The 25,322-nt window shown below is 52.9% G+C and overlaps 1 protein-coding gene across 1 annotated transcript; it reads left to right on the top strand.

The window, feature by feature from the left end:
• The first annotated feature begins 17 nt into the window (after nt 1-17).
• LOC122393021 (pre-mRNA-processing-splicing factor 8-like) lies at nt 18-25,154 on the top strand. The gene is given in 30 exon segments (XM_043388540.1): nt 18-204; nt 3,558-3,789; nt 3,986-4,155; nt 4,483-4,647; nt 4,991-5,206; nt 5,485-5,697; nt 5,886-6,011; nt 8,091-8,169; nt 8,171-8,197; nt 13,227-13,755; nt 14,002-14,228; nt 14,459-14,602; nt 14,904-15,086; nt 15,296-15,502; nt 15,725-16,015; nt 16,261-16,456; nt 16,787-16,974; nt 17,316-17,590; nt 17,776-18,037; nt 18,318-18,494; nt 18,761-19,204; nt 19,564-19,773; nt 20,190-20,899; nt 21,185-21,379; nt 21,626-21,777; nt 22,074-22,207; nt 22,478-23,272; nt 23,597-23,776; nt 24,069-24,327; nt 24,568-25,154. Coding segments are annotated over 29 exon segments (7,095 nt in total). The 5' UTR covers nt 18-204; nt 3,558-3,603; the 3' UTR covers nt 24,723-25,154.
• The last annotated feature ends 168 nt before the right edge of the window (nt 25,155-25,322 follow it).

Below are 25,322 nucleotides of genomic sequence, written 5' to 3'. Positions count from 1 at the left end.
TGCAAAACATGCGTCACTTTGACTGAAGCACGCTCTTTGCTGAATGAGTTTTGTGTGACCGGTTGGAATTTAAGTCAATTTCACGTGAATTTAATTCACGTTGTTCACGTGCCTGATTTAAGTGCTATATTCTTGATATGAACCACTTGATTTACTTTTGACTTGGGGAAGACATGCCATAATTTTCTTCTACATCATATTCAGGTGATCTTTCAGCTACTTTTTTATGGGTTGTCCTTTGCCGATTATTTTCAATTTGAAGGTTCTCTTGGCATTGGATTTTTCACTTTCTTTTCCTGTTATTTTTTTTTCAAAATATTATCATAGGGTACATAATATTTAAGGTCATTAGATTTCTTCGGCTGCATCTTGTGGTGATTGTTAAGCAAATGATGGGGCTGTACTCCAGTGCTTTACCCCGTGATTGATGTCTCTCGGACAACATAGAATCTTTGCCATCCAAGACATCAAACACAGGTTTAGTTTCATGTTCCTTTGTTGAAGGTCAAGGTTACAGTGAGTTAGATGTCAATGTGTCTGTGCACTTGCATTTTGTTGAACAAAGCGGAATTTCAAAGTCAAGCATATGCATGATTAGAGTGAATTTTTAGAGTGAGTGCCACTACACACACCACTGAAAGCTTGGATCACCTCACATCCAACTCCATCATAATTGGTAAACCTTTTCACTTTGATGATAGGTCATTTTAATTTCAGTTTGTCCCTAAAGTTAGAATGGACATCAGAATTTGGTGATTGTAAGTATTCACCATAAATAGGCTGTTAGGTGAGCCATTTTGTATTAATAAGTAGGTAATTTTAACTTCACAGTAACTCTGAAATCTCTCCTGCTTTAGAGTGTTCATAAATATTTCTGGTTATTTCTGTGGCATGTGTGACATGACTCCATATGACTTGAGTGATATTACCTTACCTTACCTTCAATTACCTCGAGCTGTGAGCATCTTCTTTTGTAATCAGTGTCTATAACCTGTTTTGAAGGATTTCATATGCTGTAATGTGTCCAACATCTAGGGGGATAGTTGATAATGGATATGTCAGCCTATCAAATTTATTACCTTCTATTTGAGGTAAGTGTGAAGATGAAGTCCCAGAAATAAAAAATATAAGCTGTCCTAACCTTACCTACTAACCTACTAACCCTCAACCTACCAATCTACTACCTATAACCTACAACATAGGTACCAACCTACCAACCTATGAACCCACATTATACACACCACTTGGACTTCATCTTCACACATGTCACATACCCTAGGCATTTAACCCTCGCATGTGTAGGGGTGGGGATCGGATGGACCCCCCCCCATGGTTTTTCGCGAATAACTCGCGTAAAAAGCGGCCGATCGCGACGAAACTTTCAGTACCCTCACATTGATCAATTTTACACCTACCCTGAAAATTTCATGACCCTGACCCAAATGACCTTTGACCTGTGATCTCTTTTCCGAGACCATGTTTGGCCGGAATCGCGATTCTGCGTATGTCGGCTCGCATTGGCCGCGCGTTTGCAAGCTTTTCGTGGTTTCAAACGTTCAAACATGTGATTTGATGTTGCTTCCATGCATTAGGGTGGGTGTCAAGGTCACCTGAAGGTCAGGTCAGGTCATTGACTTTTGGTGACCTCGGGTGACCTCGGTTCACTTTTTCGAGCTGTACATGTTTCTAGGCTAGTTTTTGAAGCTGAATTCGAATTTAGCAACCATTTGAACATTTACGAAGTAGTTTTGGTGCCTTCGTAACATGTTACGAAGCTGCAGAGGCGGTTGACACGTACTACGAATACCCGTCACGACGCCTACTGGTTGACCTGACCTGACCTGACCCGACCTGGTCTAAATGCTTAAAGACATCATCTGTGATCAAAACTAACACGATATTCGTGATCAGCACCCCGAAAAACCCCTCAGAAGCCACACTTTACGACTTTCTAACAGGTCCCGATTTTCCCGACTTTGGGTCATTGACCTGACCTGGAAGGTCAACCAATGACCTAGGACCTTAAAATTGGGTATCATCGGCTTCCTGTCGTCACGGGCAACACGCTCGTTTTTTTCCGCGAAGCTCTAGCTCGATCAGGGGCCAAACGGCAAGGGGGGGTCCAACCGACCCCCCCCCCCCCTACACATTAGAAGCTGGCAAACGTCGCACACATGCGAGGGTTAAACCATTAGATGAAGTGCCCACATTGACTAGATACGCAATTACTTGTTGGCCTACCCACCCATGATTACAGGTTTCCTCCTGAATATTTTTATTTATTGGAATTTTGGAGCTTTTACATAATTTTCTGTTGTAAGGTACCTCCACTTTTACCTCTAGCTCAGGACATATACCTTTGTAATGTTGTTTTCAATGTTTACCTTCAAAGAATATAAATTCATTTAAGTTGCTTACACACAACTGGAAATCTATAGTGCAAGAGTGTTTGCAAACAAAGTCATGATCTGCACTACATGCAAAAACTTTTGACTAATATTTTATGTTTGCTAGCCCTGATGGCAATGTCTATAACTACATGTCACTCCATTGAGACCAAAAGTTGCAGTTTGGTACTCTATGGGATGGGATCCCATGAGTAGTTTGGTTATCAGCCAACTCATATTGCACCTAGATCCTTTTTTAAGAATATATAAGGCAGAAACCCTTCTTTTGCACTAGTGTTATGCTCGACATTTTTTAAGTCTGAACTTGAAGACACTGAAGAATGCTCATACTGTAAGTTAGAACTCAATTTCTGTGTAATTTGTTTGTGAGCCATGCATAGTTGCAATATTCAGCTTTATAGTTCTATCTAGCAGTGTCAAACCAGGGGCCACCAATTATCAAACTGACTGCCTTATTAATTGAATTTTTTCTGGTAGATTTTTATATTACTTGGATGGTAAAACATAGCTGAACTAAGTACTATTGCAAACACAAATGACATGTAATGTTAAAGCATTTAAGTACTCACATTATGACCATTTTCCATTAAACGAAGTTTGTCATTTCAAACAAGGTCATATATTATTGTGAACAGAATGTGTTCTCACTTGTGGTATCTTGAGTAGATTGCTGAGGAAAATGGATTTATGAGCAGGCAGACATTTTCTAACATGCACTGATCTTGAGGCACTGAGCAGCCCTACACCAAATAAAGCTAAGCTGCCAAGGGAACAATAACTTAATGATCTGTATACTGTTTGTTAATGGTAATGTTCGACATTCTTCACCTACCCGCCATTTGAAGGTCCTCTATATTCTTAGGTAAAGGTGGGTCTATCAGTCTAGCATCATGAAATAGCCTTATTTTTGCCCCCTTTTCATTTGACAATTGATGAATGTAGAGAGAAAATGTGAAAATCACAAGAGTTGGCAGAATGGGATCACTCCATTTCTGCCAGGTACCTGTCGTTTTCTTCCTCTCTGTATCCACATCCAATTCAGGATGGCATCCACATTGCACAATCCCCTTTCCCAGTGAACCACTATACTACATTATCTGTGTTCACAATGATGAATGATCGCTTTATAACCGTTGTGTCTGGTTTCAGTCGCATCCCATTGTGCGTGTGAGCGAGTGAGCACAGCTCGGTGGCCATGGCGCTGCCGCCGTACCTGATCCCGGGCAACCCGTGGGCGGCGGTGCTGGCGCAGCAGCAGGCGCAGCTGGCGCAGCACCAGCACCACGCCGCCCAGCAGCAGGCCCAGCTGGCCCAGCAGCAGGCGCAGGCCCAGCGGCAGGCGCAGCTCGACAAAATCACAGAGGAGAAACTGCAGGAAAAGGTACGTGCGTGGCGCCCATAATTGGCATTGCTGAGTGAAACCAGATGATACAGTATTTCATTGATATCATGCTATTGTTTTGGCTGTTCTATCCATGCATGCATTTCACCATGACTGGTTCCTTATTTGGGTTGGCAGCACGGCGATATTCTGGGCAGCGTTTGACGTGTTCCGTATCGCCCCATGTCGTGTACAGGCGCGCAAGTGGCAGCAGCTGCAGAGTAAGCGCTATGCCGAGAAGCGTAAGTTCGGCTTCGTGGACGCGCAGAAGGAGGAGATGCCTCCGGAGCACCTGCGGAAAATCATCCGCGACCACGGGGACATGAGCAGCAGGAAGTACCGGCACGACAAGCGCGTCTACCTCGGGTGAGACTGAGAGGGGGAGAGTGGTGACGGGAACGGGAGAGAGAGAGTGCGGAGGGAGGGGTGGCGCAGATAGGACTTCGGACACACGCTACCGAAAATGTGCTTCATAACAAATGACGACACTGATGTTGATTGTGGGCAGTTGCTGCTTGTGATATCCCTTTTGATAGCTTTATTTCACCGTTTATTTTTAATCGAGGGACCGCTGGAAAGCTGCTTACTTAGAGCCTAATACCGTACCAGTTCCATTCAGCGGTTTTATGTTTTTTTTCGTGTATTTTAAGAGCAGTGGCTTTATTATTGGTGACATTCAATTTCTGTTGATAGTGCGCTCAAGTACATGCCGCACGCGATCCTGAAGCTGCTGGAGAACATGCCGATGCCGTGGGAGCAGATCCGCGACTGCCGCGTCCTCTACCACATCACCGGGGCCATCACCTTCGTCGACGAGATCCCCTGGGTCATCGAGCCAGTGTACATCGCCCAGTGGGGGTGAGTGTCGAGCCAAACAGTCTCATTTCATAACAGTGCTCAACATCCTGTCTTAGTTTTTGTTTATGCTCCGATCTGTTAATGAAAACGCTGTACTAAAATATACGAACAGTGATGCAACAATGACAAATGTGTCCCTAGAACAAGTGAATACCCTATTGATGGGCAGTTTTCGTAAATTATTTCTCATGAATTATTATTTTAAATTATTTCCAGTTACTTCGTGCTAACGTTAAAGCAGATGAAATAAATACACTGTTGTCACAATTACTGCGAGAACACTCGTGGTTACTTTTCAGCCCCATGCGGTAACGCTCCTGACCTCCTCTGACCCCCTTCGCAGCACGATGTGGATCATGATGCGTCGCGAGAAGCGCGACCGTCGCCACTTCAAGCGGATGCGTTTCCCGCCGTTCGACGACGAGGAGCCGCCGCTGGACTACGCCGAGAACGTCCTGGACGTGGAGCCTCTGGAGGCGATCCAGATCGAGCTGAGCGAGGAGGAGGACAGCGCCGTCAGCCAGTGGTTCTATGACGGAAAGCCGCTCGTCGACACAAAGTGAGCAAGGGGAGGGTGTGAGGATGGAAAAGTGAGAGTTTTTAGAGGTGATTTGATGCGGTGGTTTTGTGAAGGGGAGATTTGTGCGGAGGATTTGCTGCTTCGTTTTTCTTTTTACGTAAAAATCATAGTATCGATTGGATTCATGTGGGGCATGTTTTCAATCTAGGCATTGGATGTCTGTATTCTTATATGAGCATTTTCAGCTGTCTGTTGCTGTAGTTTGTGAGCGCACCCTGTGTTCTGTGTCGTTCTGACAGCGTTTCCTGTCCCGCCAGGCACGTGAACGGCTCGACGTACCGTCGGTGGCAGCTGAGTCTGCCGCAGATGGCCACCCTGTACCGGCTGGCCAATCAGCTGCTCACAGACCTGGTCGACGACAACTACTTCTACCTCTTCGACCTCAAGTCCTTCTTCACCGCCAAGGCGCTCAACATGGCCATCCCGGGCGGACCCAAGTTCGAGCCGCTCATCAAGGACACCAATCTCGGGTGAGTGGACAGCTCTGAGCTGGCAACGGGAAGGGCTGCGCGGCGTGTCGGTTCTTCAGTCGGCTGTGCTGCACGTCTATCGCAAAATTCAATGCTGGTGAACGAGATGTTCGTTAGTATTCAAGGGAATTTGACGAGTTGACATGGACGCTGAATGGATGAACCATGAACCCTGCTGCCCATTTCAGTGACGAGGACTGGAACGAGTTCAACGACATCAACAAGATCATCATCCGTCAGCCGATCCGGACCGAGTACCGCATCGCCTTCCCCTACCTGTACAACAACATGCCGCAGTTCGTCCACCTCTCGTGGTAAGTACCTCAACACCCACTATAACTGTAGTTAGGTATGTATGTTTTTACGAGCGAGCGAGCGCAGCGAGCGAAGCGAGTCTTTTCAATATAACGGGAAAATCTCAGTATGAGCGGCCCGGCCCGGCCCGGCCCGGCCTGTAACGCTTTTGAGAGGCTTATATTTCAGCAACCGCTGGACCGATTGGCCTGCGGTCTTTTTTGCTGGGTAGCCCCATCCCTTCTACCCCGTAATTGACTACTTTTGATACATCTCAGTGACTGTCGTGGCACGTGCCACGTGAAAAGTCAAGGGTGTTCAAGCAGTTTTGCAAAAGTAGTGATTTTAAGAGGCTCATATCTCAGCAGCCGCTTGGGCGATTGACTTGCGGTAATTTTTGTAGGGTAGCAGCATCCATTCTACCAAAAATAGGATACTCTCGATGCATGTGGGTCACCCCCAGTGCACGTGCAAAATACAACAATAAGAGGTGTCAAATTTGTCCCCATTTTAATCACTCGGTAATTATTACTGGAACGATTTCGCTGAAACTTGGCATACAGGTAGGCACCCACCAGGCAATGCATTCCCATGTGTTGCGGTTAAGGTGCTACTGCACGTGCGCACGTGCAGGGGGCGCTTCCAGATCTCGAGAACGGCTGGGCCGATTGCGCTCAACTTTGGTACACGGTTGGGGACCAGTTAGTAGGGTGCCGTGCAAATTAAGTCAGTTTGGACCCCGTTTGCACGTGCGCACGTGCAGAATGCCGCTTCCAGATCTCAGGAACGGCTGGACCGATTGCGTTCAAATTTGGTACACCGCTAGCGACCGGTTAGAAGGGCGCTTTGCGCTAGCCCGTTGGAAGTACCCTCTCGCCCTTCCGCACGTGCAGGGCTCACTATCTCGCTCGCTCGTTCTTCGCCCAAAAGGCGTTTTACTGGTGTTATGTATTAGTCAGTTATGTACCTACTCTTCTATGTAGAACACAGAGCAACATGAAGAAAGTGATATGTTTATAGTATTAGATTCTAGGGGTTGTCTTTACAATTTAACCCTCGCCCATGTAGGGGGGGGGGGTTGGTGCAACCCCCCCCCCCCCCCCCCTGAGGCTTTTCGGAAATAGTGCAAAAACGGCGGCGCGCAGCGCCGCCAAATTTTGGGTACCTTATGGGGCAAACCTTGCGCATCTTTTGATAAAAAAAAATTGACCGGGTCATGTCAGGTCACGGAGTTATGACGTCACAAAGGGAACAGCCTCCGGCCGGATTTTCACAAACTGAGTGCCAACGCCCGAGGTTTCCTGTCGGTGGTACGGACATCGGTTGATGGATCGTGATGAAACTTCCCATGCATGTTGGGGCAAGTATTGGCTATCATATGGTATAAGAAACTTGACCGGGTCAGGTCAGGTCACGGAGCTATGACGTCACAAGAGGAACAGCGTCCGGTACTATTTTTGAAAAGCGCCCGAACCATTATTTTGCTAATTCTTGTCACCTCAGTGGGAATATGCAGCAATATTAGCTTCTATAGGGAGCAAATGGACCTCCCAAATCCAAAAATACAATCAGATTTCAAAAATTTAAATTTTGATTTTTCGAATTTCTGCCGCCGACTGTGACCTTGCCGACTTCCGGCGCTCCCAACGCGCCATTTTTAGAGCTAGGGAAACGAAATACATACCAAACGATAGAGAATTAATCAAGGAACACGATAGTGAAGGTTTTAAGTCGATATCTCCCACCGTTTTGCCGCAATCGCCGCGGAAAGTTGAAAAAAGTCTATTTTTCCGAATATTGACCTTTGACCGGTCAAAAGTAGGTCAAATGTTGACCTAGGACCAAAAAATATACCACCAATCGCGAGATCTCGGCGAGAGCAATCCGTTGGTCTTTTCCGCTAAGCTCTACGACGCTCCGTTTTCAAACGCCAAGGGGGGGTCGCACCAACCCCCCCCCCCTGCATGGGCGAAGGTGGCAGATCGGCGTTTACGGGCGAGGGTTAAGCTTGCACTTGTTTCATGAAGATGCTTTGTAGGATTGTGCATTGATGATGGGCTAAATGCATCGATGTCTAAAGCGCTTGCTGTTCCGCTCAGGTACCACACGCCGAACGTGGTGTTTATCAAGACGGAGGACCCGGACCTGCCGGCCTTCTACTTTGACCCGCTGGTGAACCCCCATCTCTCACCGGCACGCCGTCAAGGTGAGCCTGGGGACCGTCCCGCCCCGTACCGCCCCGGCCGGCTGGCCGCCGGGGCCAGCGTCTGCCGGCGGCCGGCCGGCGCCGGGCCACAGCACGGCCCTCTTCGCCGCGTGGCTGGATATTGGCCGGCAGCAGCAGCTCCGCAGCCGGATGCTAGCGTCACGTCCAAACCTTGACTGTTTCTATCACATTTTGGAGAATATTTCAACGAATAGGATATTTACTAGGTCACCCTCCCGCGCCTACCGGCGCTAATTGTAATCGTCGTTTGAACATCTACAGGGTGTTTCACAATTACCGTTACAAGAGTTCCCACTCAATTTTGGTGCACTTAAAGGTGGTTTTTCTGAAAACACTATACACCATTGGAAAGAGCACATAATTCTGGTCCTGGTTAATTGCATTTTGAATGCCCTTTGGACAGATAATGGGTGTAGCAGATGAAAGACTGATCCAAATGAGGTCCGAGTCTGCGATTATCTCGAATATCAGGATTAGAGCCTGTGTGATAAGCTTGTTGCTCGCGGACCTGTTTGAAGACGGCTGTACATGGCTGCGTGGTGTAGTCAACAGGTATCTATTACGCACCTCCTGTATGAATTTCAAGTCTTCAACGCACAGGCTTCAATGGCAATGACGTCATTTCCTACCTCGTGACGTGTTGTAGGACCTACCTCCGACGCGGTTGTGCGTGCCGCAGTCCGTGACTTCAGGAGACGGTTGGCTGCCGCTGTGAAGGCTGGAGGCGGCCACTTCGAGTAGCACTTAAGGATGTTGGTCTCTGTGGTTTTGGGTGCATATGGTGCAATTTTGGCGGAAATAAAGTCATTATGCCCAGAGATATTGAGCTTTGATCTTGTAACGTTAATTGTGAAACACCCTGTATATAGAAATCCCTGCCCGTCCCGTCCAAAATCCCGTCCATAATGCCCGCTTTCTCTCTCTCTCTCTCTCTCTCTCTCTCTCTCTCTCTCTCTCTCTCTCTCTCTCTCTCTCTCTCTCTCTCTCTCTCTCTCTCTCTCTCTCTCTCTCTCTCTCTCTCTCTCTCTCTCTCTCTCTCTCTCTCTCTCTCTCTCTCTCTCTCTCTCTCTCTCTCTCTCTCTCTCTCTCTCTCCTCTCTCTCTCTCTCTCTCTCTCTCTCTCTCTCTCTCTTCGCTCTCGCTCTCTCTCTCTCTCTCTCTCTCTCTCTCTCTCTCTCTCTCTCTCTCTCTCTCTCTCTCTCTCTCTCTCTCACTTTTCCTTTTCCTTTCCCTTTCTCACTTCCTCCCTGCCTCCATCCCTCTTCCTTCCCTCCTCTCCGCTCTCTGACTTTGTCGATCACTGATCCAATCGTATGCTTACTTACCTCTCCCCATCCGTCTCTCTCCCTCCTCTCCCCGTCTCCTTCATCGCACTTCTTCTCTCCCCCCTCCCTCCCTCCCTCCCTCGATTTCCTCCCCTTCCCTCCACTCCCTCCCTTCCCCTCCTCTCCCCTCTACTCCAATCCCCTCTTGGTACTGAAAAAAGTACTGGCTAGTGGCTTCTTCCCCGCCCGCAAGACCTAGGTCACCCTCCCGCGCCTACCGGCGCTAATCGTCGTTTGAACTATTTATATACACTGTGGGTTGAACATCTACCTATATAGAAATCCCTGCCCGTCCTAGGTCACCCTCCCACGCCTACCGGCGCTAATCGTCGTTTGAACATCTATATAGAAATTCCTGCCCGTCCCGTCAATAATGCCCGCTTTTTTTTCTCTCTCTCTCTCTCTCTCTCTCTCTCTCTCTCTCTCTCTCTCTCTCTCTCTCTCTCTCTCTCTCTCTCTCTCTCTCTCTCTCTCTCTCTCTCTCTCTCTCTCTCTCTCTTTTCCTTTCCCTTTCTGACTCCCTCTCTCCCTCCATCCCTCTTCCCTCCCTCCTGTCCGCTCTCTGACTTTGTCGATCACTGATCCAATCGTATGATTACTTACCCCTCCCCATCCGTCTCTCTCCCTCCTCTCCCCGTCTCCTTCATCGCACTTCTTCGCTCCCCCCGGCCCCCTCCCTCCCTCCCTCGATTTCCTCCCCTTCCCTCCACTCCCTCCCTTCCCCTCCTCTCCCCTCTACTCCAATCCCCTCTTGGTACTGAAAAAAGTACGTAATGGCTAGTGGCTTCTTCCCCGCCCGCGCCGCAGATACATATACGTTTTTATGTCCCAGTTCAAGACGCTATACGTATATTGGTACGCTCGTAATACTAAACATGATCGCTATTTTTTCAGTATTTTGTGGAATTCTGTAACTAACCTATCCCATATCTGAGTGACTCGCCCCGACCCTCCCCCGCCTTCCTCCCTCTGCACCCCCCCCCCCCTCTCCCCGGGACCCATCCACTCACGATCGGTAATGTTTTCAGTGCTAAAGATATAATTATGGCTGCTCTGTTTCCGTCTCCGTCTTCCCTCTCTGCCTTTGTCTCTGTATCTGTCTCGTCTCGGATTCCATCCCCATCTCCGTCCCAGTTCCCGTCCCAGCTCCCATTCCCGCTCCCGCTCCCGCTCTCTTTGTCTCCGTCTCCGTCCCCGCTCCTGCTGGCCGCTACATTCTCCGTCTCCGTCTTCGTCTCCGTCCTGTCCCCGTGCCCTTCCCTGTGCCCTTCCCCGTCCCCACTAAACATAATCGATAATCTTGTCAGTATTTTGTGGAATTCTGTAATCAACCTATCCCAAATCTGGGTACCTCGCCCCCCCCCCCCCCCCCCCCCCCACCCCCCGCCCGCCACTCAGAATCGGTAATGTAGTTATTCGTAGCGGCCGAGTGCTGCAACTAAGCTGTAAGTGCATTTTAAAAACGTCTTTCGGCTCCATCCTCTGTACTTGTTCTCTCACCGACTCAATCATTTGCACACTTGCCCTTCCTTCTCTCCCTCCATCATTTCTTTACCCCCCTTCCCATGTCTGTATCATGCCGCATTCCCGCTGTCCGGCAGCGGCCGCTCTGACGGCACCGCAGTTACCGCACCAACCCCTCTGCCCACTCGCCCCACACTGCGCCGCCGCCGGCCCGTGACTGCGACCGGTCGGTCACGTGGGGACCGCAGCGACCTCTACGGGGTCGCGACCCTAGCGGCCGGGTACTGCAACTAAAGATGTAAGCACGTTTTAAAAACATCCCGAGCTGGAATCGAACCAGCGACCCACACCACAGGAGTCCACCACTCTACCAGCTGAGCCATCAAGGACACACACCGCACCGCTTTGAATAAGCCTGGGTACCCTGCAAGGGTTGATGACATGGTCTGGTGCGTATTGCGGCGTTTTACGGCAAAGTGGTTGGGAGGAAATTTGGTTTTAAATGAAGGTTATACGCCATGTTTCTTGACCAAATTTTCAGAACAAGAGGGCAAAAGCAAGACAGTACGCTGGAATTGGTTGCCCAGCGGCGACATGCACGTTTTATGATTGGCGATCGCCGGTCGTGTGAGCTGACGTCACGCAGACAGTCAGCGCCATCTCTGGAGCGTCGGGCGACATAGTCGAGGGGCCGAGTTTGGCTATTTGGGGGGTGCAAATGCGATTAAAAATGTGCCGCGCACATAGCCACGATCGAGAGCTGTCGATTGGTGGTTGAATCGTGTCTGTAGGTGGTGTGGTTTGGGCGGTTATCCCAAAAAACTGAAACGCTTCACGTATTATTTATTGTCGATATGTATTTTTCACAATTTTAATCATTGGATATCAGCTATGCACGTTATTACGAGCGAGCGAGCGCAGCGAGCGAAGTGAGTCTTTTCAATATAACGGAAAAATCTCAGTATGAGCGGCCCGGCCCGGCCCGGCCCGGCCCGGCCTGTAACGCTTTTGAGAGGCTTATATCTCAGCAACCGCTAGACCGATTGGCCTGCGGTCTTTTTTGTTGGGTAGCCCCATCCCTTCTACCCCGTAATTGACTACTTTTGATACATCTCAGTGACCGTGGTGGCACGTGCCACGTGAAAAGTCAAGGGTGTTCAAGCTGTTTTGCAAAAGTAGTGATTTTGAGAGGCTCATATCTCAGCAGCCGCTTGGGCGATTGACTTGCGGTAATTTTTGTAGGGTAGCAGCATCCCTTCTACCCAAAATACGATACTCTCGATGTGTGTGGGTCACCCCCAGTGCACGTGCAAAATACAACAATAAGAGGTGCCAAATTTGTTCCCATTTCAGTAACTCGGTAATTACTGGGGCGATTTCCCTGAAACTTGGCATACAGGTAGGCACCCACCAGGCAATGCATTTCCATGTGTTCCATGTTAGGGTGCTACTGCACGTGCGCACGTGCAGGGGGCGTTTCCAGATCTCGAGAACGGCTGGGCCGATTGCGCTCAAATTTGGTACACGGTTGGGGACCAGTTAGTAGGGTGCCGTGCAAAAGTCATTTTGGACCCCGTTTGCACGTGCGCACGTGCAGAATGCCGCTTCCAGATCTCAGGAACGGCTGGGCCGATTGCGTTCAAATTTGGCACACCGCTAGCGACCGGTTAGAAGGGTGCTTTGCACAAGCCCGTTGGAAGCACCCTCTCGCCCTTCCGCACGTGCAGGGCTCACTACCTCGCTCGCTCGTTCTTCGCCCAAAAGGCGTTTTACTGGTAATTACTTTGCAGTTAATCACTGCCTGTTGATCTGCGGCCGGAGTGCTGTATGCCGATTAAAACATCTAGTCTCCGTCTCCGTGTGTGACTGACTCTGGTCTGTGTCGGACAGCACGAGGAGGACCTGCCCGAGGGTCTCCGTCTCCGTGTATGACTGACTCTGGTCTGTGTCGGACAGCACGAGGAGGACCTGCCGGAGGGTCTCCGTCTCCGTGTATGACTGACTCTGGTCTGTGTCGGACAGCACGAGGAGGACCTGCCGGAGGGTCTCCGTCTCCGTGTATGACTGACTCTGGTCTGTGTCGGACAGCACGAGGAGGACCTGCCGGAGGGTCTCCGTCTCCGTGTATGACTGACTCTGGTCTGTGTCGGACAGCACGAGGAGGACCTGCCCGAGGGTCTCCGTCTCCGTGTATGACTGACTCTGGTCTGTGTCGGACAGCACGAGGAGGACCTGCCGGAGGACGAGGAGGAGTTCGAGCTGCCCGACTACGTGCAGCCGTTCCTGCAGGACTCGCCGCTCTACTCGGACAACACGGCCAACGGCATCGCGCTGCTCTGGGCGCCGCGCCCCTTCTGCCTGCGCTCGGGACGCACGCGCCGCGCCCTGGACGTGCCCATCGTCAAGTCGTGGTACCGCGAACACTGCCCGGCCGGCCAGCCGGTGAAGGTACGCGTCAGCTACCAGAAGCTGCTCAAGTACTACGTGCTGAACGCGCTCAAGCACAAACCACCCAAGCCGCAGAAGAAGCGCTACCTGTTCCGCAGCTTCAAGGCCACCAAGTTCTTCCAGCTGACGTCGCTGGACTGGGTGGAGGCGGGCCTGCAGGTCTGCAGACAGGGCTACAACATGCTCAACCTGCTGATCCACCGCAAAAACCTCAACTACCTGCATCTCGACTACAACTTCAACCTCAAGCCTGTCAAGACGCTCACTACCAAGGAGCGAAAGAAGAGCAGGTTCGGAAACGGTGAGTTCAAATTATTATCCGTGCGTCTTGATCGGTTGTCCTGAACTCCTGGGTCTTTGCTAACATCGTCTTACAACGTTTCTTCACGCCGTTCTTTGCCCCTGAAATATCATCTAGGTATCACGTCACCTGTCTAGACTTACCTTATTAGAAAATATTACTCCTTACCCCAGCTTTCATTGAGCGGTTGTAGTCGCCGCCGCGTGCCACCTCATCACCTGACCGTGTGCCCGCGCGTCTCGACAGCGTTCCATCTGTGCCGTGAGATCCTGCGGCTCACCAAGCTGATCGTGGACGCGCACGTGCAGTACCGGCTCAACAACGTGGACGCCTTCCAGCTGGCCGACGGCCTGCAGTACATCTTCGCGCACGTCGGTCAGCTCACGGGCATGTACCGCTACAAGTACAAGCTGATGAAGCAGATCCGCATGTGCAAGGACCTCAAGCACCTCATCTACTACCGCTTCAACACGGTCAGTCTTGGAAGGCGACCGGTTAACTTTTGTCCCTTTAAGGAATGGGTCACAAAGCTCATGAATGACTTGTGTGTTTACTCATTTACCTCTGCTTGTCTTTCGAGTATGATTGTGTGGGCTAAATCTGGTATTGATCCAACAGCTCCTGTCTGTTGTTTCCTTCCTGCAACACCTCTTACAACTTTCCCTTATGTACCTCTAACAGCGCTGTTCCCCCGCGTTCGCAGGGTCCGGTGGGCAAGGGTCCCGGGTGCGGCGTGTGGGCGCCCGGCTGGCGCGTCTGGCTCTTCTTCCTGCGCGGCATCACGCCCCTGCTGGAGCGCTGGCTGGGCAACCTGCTCAGCAGGCAGTTCGAGGGACGACACTCCAAGGTGAGCTAGTTGTGCAGAACTTGCAGATCTTCAGGACGTTCGCTCGTGAAACATATTGGGCGCAAGCAAGTCATTTGCGACCGAGTTTTGCTCTGAGACTATGTAAAATGCCCGCCATCGAAAGGCAGTTGATCAGTTTCACAATGTACATATTACTAAAGTTTTGCGTTAATTAGCGGGAAGTGTGGCTATTCGTCTTCTTACTTTCGTCGTGCACTCGCTATGTCGCGTACATTCAGTAACAGTTCAGTGTGCTATGGCTGGCTCGCCAGGCGACTGACTGTCGTTCTGCCGTCCCCAGGGAGTGGCCAAGACGGTGACGAAGCAGCGCGTCGAGTCCCACTTTGACCTGGAGCTGCGTGCCTCCGTGATGCACGACATCCTGGACATGATGCCCGAGGGCATCAAGCAGAACAAGGCGCGCACCATCCTGCAGCACCTGAGCGAGGCGTGGCGCTGCTGGAAGGCCAACATCCCCTGGAAAGTGAGTTGTGAGCTGGAACATCGCCAGCTGGTTACGGGCTTATCACTGGGCTCCGATCCGTCCGGGGTGATGTCGGACTTTTGGGATTGTGATATACATAGATTCATTTGGTAGTGAATTTTGTGCCGTTTTATGTTTTCTTGTGCTAGGTTTTGGTATAATGTCACGGTCCCCGCTGGTGACTTAGTGTAACCCCGCCCATCTCTCAGGTGCCTGGCCTGCCGACGCCGGTCGAGAACATGATCCTGCGGTACGTGAAGATGAAGGCCGACTGGTGGACGAACACGGCGCACTACAACCGCGAGCGGATCCGGCGCGGCGCCACCGTCGACAAGACCGTCTGCAAGAAGAACCTGGGCCGCCTGACGCGACTGTACCTGAAGGCCGAACAGGAGAGGCAGCACAACTACCTCAAGGTGCGCGGACCGGGACGCGGTGGGGTGTATAGTATGATATGGTTCTTCCTCGACACCTTTGTTTTGTTAGTTTGAAGTGACGGGCGCAATATGACTCCTGTAGTCGACGCGCCCTAAAGCCGGCCAATAAGCAAACAATGTCCCGCTGTGACCTGCCGTCTCCCGTGTATGTCCGTCGCCGGTTCTCTCCCTGCTGACCTTCGGTCGCCGTCCCGCTGCCAGGACGGTCCGTACATCTCGCCCGAGGAGGCGGTGGCCATCTACACAACCACCGTGCACTGGCTCGAGTCGCGCCGGTTCGCGCCCATCCCGTTCCCGCCGCTCAGCTACAAGCACGACACCAAGCTGCTGATCCTGGCGCTGGAGCGGCTGAAGGAGGCCTACAGCGTCAAGTCGCGCCTGAACCAGTCGCAGCGCGAGGAGCTGGGCCTGATCGAGCAGGCCTACGACAACCCGCACGAGGCGCTGTCGCGCATCAAACGTCACCTGCTGACCCAGCGCGCCTTCAAGGAGGTCGGTGACCGGGAAGGGCTGGTTTTGTGTTCAGTCATTTGGGTCCCATGCCCGAGTAATCTTCATGTTCCTTTTCAAATTGTGATGGTTCGGTTCTGAAGACTCCCGTTTTGTTTTGTCGCCAAAAGCTACATTTCATTGCTAGCATCTCCGCCTTTATATCAAGATACAAAAGTCATTGTGTGGGCGCTCACGCGCACGCTGCCTGTGCTCCCAATGTGAACTATATATCTGTCCCACCTCAGATCGGTATCGAGTTCATGGACCTGTACAGCCACCTGGTGCCCGTGTACCACGATGTGGAGCCGCTGGAGAAAATCACGGACGCCTACCTGGACCAGTATCTGTGGTACGAGGCCGACAAGCGCCGCCTCTTCCCGCCCTGGATCAAACCGGCCGACACCGAGCCGCCGCCACTTCTCGTCTACAAGTGGTGCCAAGGTACGTGGGACGCTTCAGGGCGCGGGATGTGTGTCACTTTATCCAGTCTGTCTTACGATTGTTTTTGACCGTGCGTTGTAAACATGCTGTAACTTATCTGTTGGTAAGTCTGTGTCTGACCTTTCAGCGTGTGTTACCGTGTTTTCACCTATACGACCTCGGACCTCGCCATGTTTAACCTTTTTATCCGTGATATCGTTTATTTCCTTACGATAGCGCTGATCTCACTGTAACCTGTGTGACTCCTTCGTTTACGCAGAGTGGCAATGCTATGTATATGACCCCTTACCTCTTCTTGTGTGACATCTAACTTTCCTTCGTCGTCGTCAGGCGTGAACAACCTGCAGGACGTGTGGGACACGGCCGAGGGAGAGTGCAACGTCATGCTCGAGTCCAAGTTCAACAAGCTCTACGAGAAGATCGACCTGACGCTGCTGAACCGGCTGCTGCGGCTCATCGTCGACCACAACATCGCCGACTACATGACGGCCAAGAACAACGTCCTCATCAACTACAAGGTGGGGCATTTGGAGGGCTGTGGGGAAGCCGGCAATGAGGCTAGCTGTTTTTGGTTGGGTTTTCCACAATTCATGGCCGTATGCTGCGAAACGTGCGACTATCTTCTGTGCCTTCAGTAAGTGTCTATTCTTTTCGTTTGTTGGTTTTTTAGAATTCACTCGTTTTTAGGCTGAATCCGCTCGGATTCTTCAGTTATTTGTCAGAAATCTGTGTAGCGTTGAAAATCGGATTTCTGGTGGACATGCCTCTGATGACTTTCCCTCACATCCCTGCATCTGCCAGTGTGTTCCTCGCTTGGCCAGTTCCCGCTCTGACCGGCGCCGTCCGCCCCGCTCCACAGGACATGAACCACACGAACTCGTACGGCATCATCCGCGGCCTGCAGTTCGCCTCGTTCATCGTGCAGTACTACGGTCTGGTGCTGGACCTGCTGGTGCTGGGTCTGCAGCGCGCCTCCGAGATGGCCGGCCCGCCGCAGCTGCCCAACGACTTCCTCAGCTACCAGGACACGGTGACCGAGGTGGCCCACCCCATCCGGCTCTACTGCCGCTACGTCGACCGCATCCACATCTTCTTCCGCTTCACCGCCGAGGAGGCGCGCGACCTCATCCAGAGGTGGGGCACGGCACGGCACGGGAGAGGTGCTGCGAGAATGTTTCATTTTGTTTCTTTGAGAATACGCGAAATGTCATCGCACATAATGTAAGGCTATGGCGTGGCGCCTTTACGAGTATATTGTGTCGCGCTGGCGATGCACAGCTGTAAGGCGTTCCGCTGACAACGTCCCCCTCTTCCGACAGGTACCTGACCGAGCACCCTGACCCCAACAACGAGAACATCGTGGGCTACAACAACAAAAAGTGCTGGCCGCGTGACTCCCGGATGCGTCTGATGAAGCACGACGTGAATCTGGGCCGCGCCGTGTTCTGGGACATAAAGTCGCGGCTGCCGCGCTCCGTCACCACCATCCACTGGGAGGACAGCTTCGTCAGCGTCTACAGCAAGGACAACCCCAACCAGCTCTTCAACATGGCCGGCTTCGAGTGCCGCATCCTGCCCAAGGTAGGACGTCGGCAGTGGGACCAGGATCTAGAACGAAACAGTATAACTTAATAGTCTCTCTTGAATGCTCCCATGACTGCTTAGAATGTGAAGAATGTGCTTAGAAGACCAATACCCATACCTACCAATACCAATGTCAATATCAAGACCAATACCTTATACCCGGACCATTAGAGACCAAGAGCTTACTTTCTTAGCTGTTCTGTGCCGCTGTCTGTCCGTCTGTCATGTTCCCGCGTATGACTCGTACCGTAACGTACTTCTCTCTTCTTTACTCCAGTGCCGGACCACCAACGAGGAGCTGAAGCACCGCGACGGCGTGTGGAACCTGCAGCACGAGCTGACCAAGGAGCGCACGGCCCAGTGCTTCCTGCGCGTCGACGACGAGTCGATGCAGCGCTTCCACAACCGCGTCCGACAGATCCTCATGGCGTCCGGATCGACCACGTTCACCAAGGTGGGTGCCGGGTGGGCAGACTGTTTGAAACCTGAGTGGGGTGACGGTACGGCAGAGAACAGAGACTGGCTGATGGATATTTAAGCATCCGCTGGGCCATTTTATTTGACGTAGGTAGAGCAGTTTGAAACAACCATGAGAGAAGGCCTACGCCCTACAGTCTTCATGATGACGTTTCGCTTAACGTTCCATGCTGTCCAGTATTGAGTGCTGTCCTGTCTGACTGTTCTCACCCGTGGCGTTGCGTTCTGTTCCTTCGTCGCCAGATCGTGAACAAGTGGAACACGGCGCTGATCGGCCTGATGACCTACTTCCGCGAGGCGGTGGTCAACACCCAGGAGCTGCTCGACCTGCTGGTCAAGTGCGAGAACAAGATCCAGACGCGCATCAAGATCGGCCTCAACTCCAAGATGCCCTCCCGGTTCCCGCCGGTGGTGTTCTACACGCCCAAGGAGCTGGGCGGCCTGGGCATGCTCAGCATGGGCCACGTGCTGATCCCGCAGTCGGACCTGCGCTGGTCCAAACAGACGGACGTCGGCATCACCCACTTCCGCTCGGGCATGTCGCACGACGAGGACCAGCTGATCCCCAACCTGTACCGCTACGTGCAGCCCTGGGAGTCCGAGTTCATCGACTCGCAGCGCGTCTGGGCCGAGTACGCGCTCAAACGCCAGGAGGCCAACGCACAGAATCGGCGGCTCACGCTCGAGGTGGGTCACGGCGACGGGGCTCGGCAGAGGGAACCGAGAGTAGGCAGGCAGGCCTTGACAATCAGAGTAGCGCCCAGTGAGCTGACCAGTCTCGATGAGGGGCATAATGCTTTGCGCCAGATTGGTTTTTCGTATCGTCGCTAAGACGTCTTACTGAACGTTCGCTTATCGCCTGCGATTGCTATAAGTAATTGATCTTTATTGTCAAACATATCTTGGCAATATTTTTATGTTCGTCAGTAGGGGACCAAACCCGTGAAGTGCAATTGTTTTCACACAGTTAACTAATATCTACCGGTTGACATATCACGGTTGATATGAGTTTTGTCGCCTGACGTCTCTCCGTCCGCCCGCCGCAGGACCTGGAGGACTCGTGGGACCGCGGCATCCCGCGCATCAACACCCTCTTCCAGAAGGACCGGCACACGCTGGCCTACGACAAGGGCTGGCGCGTACGCACCGAGTTCAAGATGTACCAGGTGCTGAAGCAGAACCCGTTCTGGTGGACGCACCAGCGCCACGACGGCAAGCTGTGGAACCTCAACAACTACCGCACAGACATGATCCAGGTGAGACTCCGGCCGGCCGGCGGTCGGCGCGGCCGCGGGTCCCGGGCTGCGCCGCCGCGGGGCTACTGGGAGCGGGTGGCGAGACTTTGTCGAAGTTAGTCTCTTGGTTTGCCAAAGAAGTCTTGCAATTATTGGCTGCTGCTGGTGATGAAATGCTTTGCTCATGTCATTAGGCAGATATTCTAGTTGTCCTTTCGTCGTTTCCTTGTAATTATCCCCACTCCATTGTTTATGTTATGTGATGTCTTTTTTCGCTAGATGCAATATCGACCTCTAGTTCAAAAGAACTTACCCTACTGTTCCTTCGGGAAAAAAATGTCTACAGTATTTCATTGTGCTCTGCATTTTTTCGTTACTCCGCGCCGTGCAGAGAACCCTGTCGTCTGTCACTGACCCCGTGTCTCTCTCGGCGGCAGGCCCTGGGCGGCGTGGAGGGTATCCTGGAGCACACGCTCTTCAAGGGCACCTACTTCCCCACGTGGGAGGGCCTCTTCTGGGAGAAGGCCAGCGGCTTCGAGGAGTCGATGAAGTACAAGAAGCTGACGATGGCGCAGCGCTCCGGTCTCAACCAGATCCCCAACCGGCGCTTCACGCTCTGGTGGTCGCCCACCATCAACCGCGCCAACGTCTACGTCGGCTTCCAGGTGCAGCTCGACCTGACGGGCATCTTCATGCACGGCAAGATCCCCACGCTGAAGATCTCGCTGATCCAGATCTTCCGCGCCCATCTGTGGCAGAAGGTGCACGAGTCGGTGGTGATGGACCTGTGCCAGGTGTTCGACCAGGAGCTGGACGCCCTGGAGATCGAGACCGTCCAGAAGGAGACCATCCACCCGCGCAAGTCGTACAAGATGAACTCGTCGTGCGCCGACATGCTACTGTTCGCCGCCTACAAGTGGAACGTGTCGCGCCCGTCGCTGCTGGCCGACAGCAAGGACACCATGGACAACACGACCACGCAAAAGTACTGGATCGACGTGCAGCTGCGCTGGGGCGACTACGACTCGCACGACATCGAGCGGTACGCGCGCGCCAAGTTCCTCGACTACACCACCGACAACATGTCCATCTACCCGTCCCCGACCGGGCTGCTGATCGCCATCGACCTGGCCTACAACCTGCACAGGTGAGACGGTGGTACAGCGGCGGCTGTGACTGCGGCTGACATGCGCAGAACTGTGACTATAGAGGCTGTGCTCCGTGACTCTAGCTGAGAAATGGATAATATCTTGTGGTAACATGTTCAAGCAAATGTCTGATCAGGATTTTAGCACGGCGTCCCTTGTTGCTTTTCTAACGTCTGTTTCCTTTCCTCCATGATAGTGAAGCATCCCATGCTGACTTTTTGCTGGCTATCTATATTTGTTCTGTTCCCCGTCTCTCCTCTGACGCTGGCCACCGTCCGTTACAGCGCCTACGGCAACTGGTTCCCGGGCAGCAAGCCGCTCATCCAGCAGGCCATGGCCAAGATCATGAAGGCCAACCCGGCTCTGTACGTGCTGCGCGAGCGGATCAGGAAGGGCCTCCAGCTGTACAGTTCGGAGCCCACCGAACCCTACCTGAGCTCGCAGAACTACGGCGAGCTCTTCAGCAACCAGATCATCTGGTGAGTAAACTGCCTGCCCGACGGACTGTGCTGGCGAAACGCGGTGTAGTGTCACAACAGCGAAGGATGGAAGTGCTTTCGTTTGTTCATTATTGTTTTGTTTAGCAATCATAAAAGAGACTTAGGTTCAGACGACCAAACGTGTAATTAACAGTTGTTTCTTGTACACTTGATGTAGGAATGGTTGCGTGCCGACCCTCCCCTGCGCGTGCTGTTCGATTCGCTGACGGCCGTCGCGCTCCTCAGGTTCGTGGACGACACGAACGTGTACCGCGTCACCATCCACAAGACGTTCGAGGGCAACCTGACCACCAAGCCCATCAACGGCGCCATCTTCATCTTCAACCCGCGCACCGGCCAGCTCTTCCTCAAGATCATCCACACCTCCGTCTGGGCGGGTACGTACGCAAGATCGGGGCAGCTGCGCTGCTGGCCGCGAATATGCGGGTCACAACAGCGTCGGCTCTTATGGATCGTACTGACATCGTTTCATCATTTCTCAGAGGTCAATTAATATTGCTGACGCACCGATCCATACGTGTACACATCGATAGATATTCAGTATTCACCATCTTTTCATTGTATGATGGCCACAGCTCGTCATTGACGTTCTGAGCTCGTAGCGCCTCGTTTGCTGGATGTGTTTATGTACATTTACTTGCCACGTTTCTGACTGTCTGGCTGCGTTGTACAGGTCAGAAGCGTCTGGGCCAGCTGGCCAAGTGGAAGACCGCCGAGGAGGTGGCCGCGCTCATTCGCTCGCTGCCCGTCGAGGAGCAGCCCAAACAGATCATCGTCACCAGGAAGGGCATGCTGGACCCGCTCGAGGTAAGAAGAGCGCTCCTTTACTGAAAGCAGCAGCTGGCCTCTGGCATTCTGAATGTTATTCTGGGCAAGTTGGGTCCGAAAGCTTCCATGTTGTGATGATGAACGCTCGTTTTCGTCACTCTCGTCTTGCGTCTGATCGCCTGGATCAGACGATCATATCAGGATTACTTACACGAGATTCATGAAGGCTGCTCATTCTGTATATGATCACGATATTATTGCATTGGTGTTGTCCTCCCCACCCTGACATACCTGTCTCTCTGCCCCCAGGTGCATCTGCTCGACTTCCCCAATATCGTCATCAAGGGCTCGGAGCTGCAGCTGCCCTTCCAGGCCTGCCTCAAGGTGGAGAAGTTCGGCGACCTGATCCTCAAGGCCACCGAGCCGCAGATGGTGCTCTTCAACCTGTACGACGACTGGCTCAAGACCATCAGCTCGTACACGGCCTTCTCGCGTCTGATCCTGATCCTGCGCGCGCTGCACGTCAACAACGATCGCACCAAGGTGATCCTCAAACCGGACAAGACCACCATCACCGAGCCGCACCACATCTGGCCCAGCCTCTCCGACGACGAGTGGGTCAAGGTGGAGGTGCAGCTCAAGGACCTCATCCTGGCCGACTACGGAAAGAAGAACAACGTCAACGTGGCGTCGCTGACGCAGTCGGAGATCCGCGACATCATCCTGGGCATGGAGATCAGCGCGCCGTCCCAGCAGCGGCAGCAGATCGCCGAGATCGAGAAGCAGACCAAGGAGCAGAGCCAGCTGACCGCCACCACCACGCGCACGGTCAACAAGCACGGCGACGAGATCATCACCAGCACCACCTCCAACTACGAGTCCAACACGTTCAACTCCAAGACGGAGTGGCGCGTGCGGGCCATCTCGGCCACCAATCTGCACCTGCGCACCAACCATATCTACGTCAGCTCGGACGACATCAAGGAGGCCGGCTACACCTACATCCTGCCCAAGAACATCCTCAAGAAGTTCATCGTCATCTCTGACCTGCGCGCCCAGATTGCCGGCTACCTGTACGGCGTGTCGCCGTCGGACAACCCTCAGGTGAGTGGTTTGGCTGCGAACTCTCCCGTCTCAGATTGTCGTAATCAAACCAGAACCTTGTCTACTCGATGCATTCTCGTTTTGGCTCTCTTTGCTTCGCCATTTGCGTGAACTTTAATTCCCGACTGAAAAGGCGCCTGCATGTTGAATAACGCTGCACGTCTGCCCAACTGACAAACCCGTGACCTTCCTTATCTCTGACACCTTGTCCATTTGTTGTATGACCGGATAGCGCCTTCAGCCGTGTCGTCGCGGGCCGGCGATGTTGTACAGGAGTCCGCACAGTCTCCCCCGTGTCACGTCCCGCGCGTCTGTGGCCACCAGGTGAAGGAGATCCGCTGTATCGTCATGGCGCCGCAGTGGGGCACCCACCAGACGGTGCACCTGCCGTCGGCGCTGCCGCAGCACGAGTACCTCAAGGACATGGAGCCGCTCGGCTGGATGCACACGCAGCCCAACGAGCTGCCGCAGCTCAGCCCGCAGGACATCACCACGCACGCCAAGGTGCGGCACCTGGGGACGGACGGGGGAGGGGGCACCGCGGTGGGGGAAGTTAATCCGCGGGATGTAATGGCCAGTCGTGGGCCAGTTGAGACGTCTAGTTGCGCTCCTTCAATTAACTTTTTCTCCGCGTACCTCACTACTTTTAAATGATTCTAATATTATGATGGCGTATTTTGTCGTACTTTTTTAGTCAGCTACCCCTTTATTGGTATTCACATCCCCCAATAGATGTGCACTGCCCTCTCCTGTCACGGGCCCCGTAGCACCCCTCTGACGCGCGCCCCTCGCCCAGGTGATGTCGGAACACTCGAGCTGGGACGGCGAGAAGACGGTGGTGATCACGTGCAGCTTCACGCCCGGCTCGTGCTCGCTGACCGCCTACAAGCTGACGCCGAGCGGCTTCGAGTGGGGCCGCCAGAACACGGACCGCGGCAACAACCCCAAGGGCTACCTGCCCTCACACTACGAGCGCGTCCAGATGCTGCTCTCCGACCGCTTCCTCGGCTTCTTCATGGTGCCGGCGCAGGGCAGCTGGAACTACAACTTCATGGGTACGTGGAGTACACGGACATATAGCTGTCAAGTCCTCACAACTGGTTGGCCATTCTTCTAACCGTCTGCATGCGACTATGAATGGCTGTGATTCTTCAGTAGTAACTTTGATATGAATATTAATGTTATTCGTCTGCTGCTTCAGCCGGCCGATGGGTGATGTTTTGTGTATGTTGTCTCACGCCCTGACCGCTCCGAACGCCCACCGCCAATGACACTGACACATTCTCCGTCCGCAGGCGTGCGCCACGACCCGAGCATGAAGTACGAGCTGACGCTGGCCAACCCGAAGGAGTTCTACCACGAGGTGCACCGGCCGTCGCACTTCCTCAACTTCGCCTCTCTGGAGGAGGGCGAGACGGCAGGCGCCGACCGCGAGGACGTGTACGCCTGAGCGGGCGCTCCGTCCCACCGCGGTGCGCGCGGAACTGTGTGTGCGGTCGGGGCGGCGTCTGCCGGCGTCAGAGGGAGGCCGGACCGCCAGTGGACCCGAGCGGCGCCGCACTGCTGTGAGCTGGTATGTGACTGTGAGACGGTGTGACTGTGGTGTCCGATCGACTGTGACTGTGAGGCGCGGTCCGGCTCTGCAGACACGCGATCGGAGCGTCCCGGTGCTATGGTGTGTGTCTGTGTGCCCGATATCACTCCCGTCGGTCCCGGGGTGACCGGACTGGAGCTGTCTAGAATGACGAGTCTCTCACTTTCCCGAGACCAGCCGTGCGGCCGCCGCCGGCTCTCATCACTTCACAGAAGTATGTGGCGTTTTTGTCGCTTTTCAGGAGAGAGACAGATAAGCTGAATACATCGTCGTACAGACCATATTTTACCATTTTGTTTGTGTGTGGTTCAGGGTTGCTGGATCGGAGAAATTTGGATACCTTTTGTGGAATACTACAGGGTTTGTCGTTTGAAGATGTGGATAGCAGTGTTATGTTTGGTCATTCTCCAAGACAGCTCACATGATCCACATGATAACCCACATGTATCAAGACCA

The sequence above is a fragment of the Amphibalanus amphitrite genome, unplaced genomic scaffold (assembly GCF_019059575.1).
Source record: "Amphibalanus amphitrite isolate SeventyFive unplaced genomic scaffold, NRLGWU_Aamphi_draft 000512F_arrow, whole genome shotgun sequence".
In the NCBI taxonomy this organism is placed as follows: Eukaryota; Metazoa; Arthropoda; class Thecostraca; order Balanomorpha; family Balanidae; genus Amphibalanus; species Amphibalanus amphitrite.
Note: the sequence above shows the minus strand (reverse complement) of the source record. Positions and strands in the feature narration are given on the sequence as shown.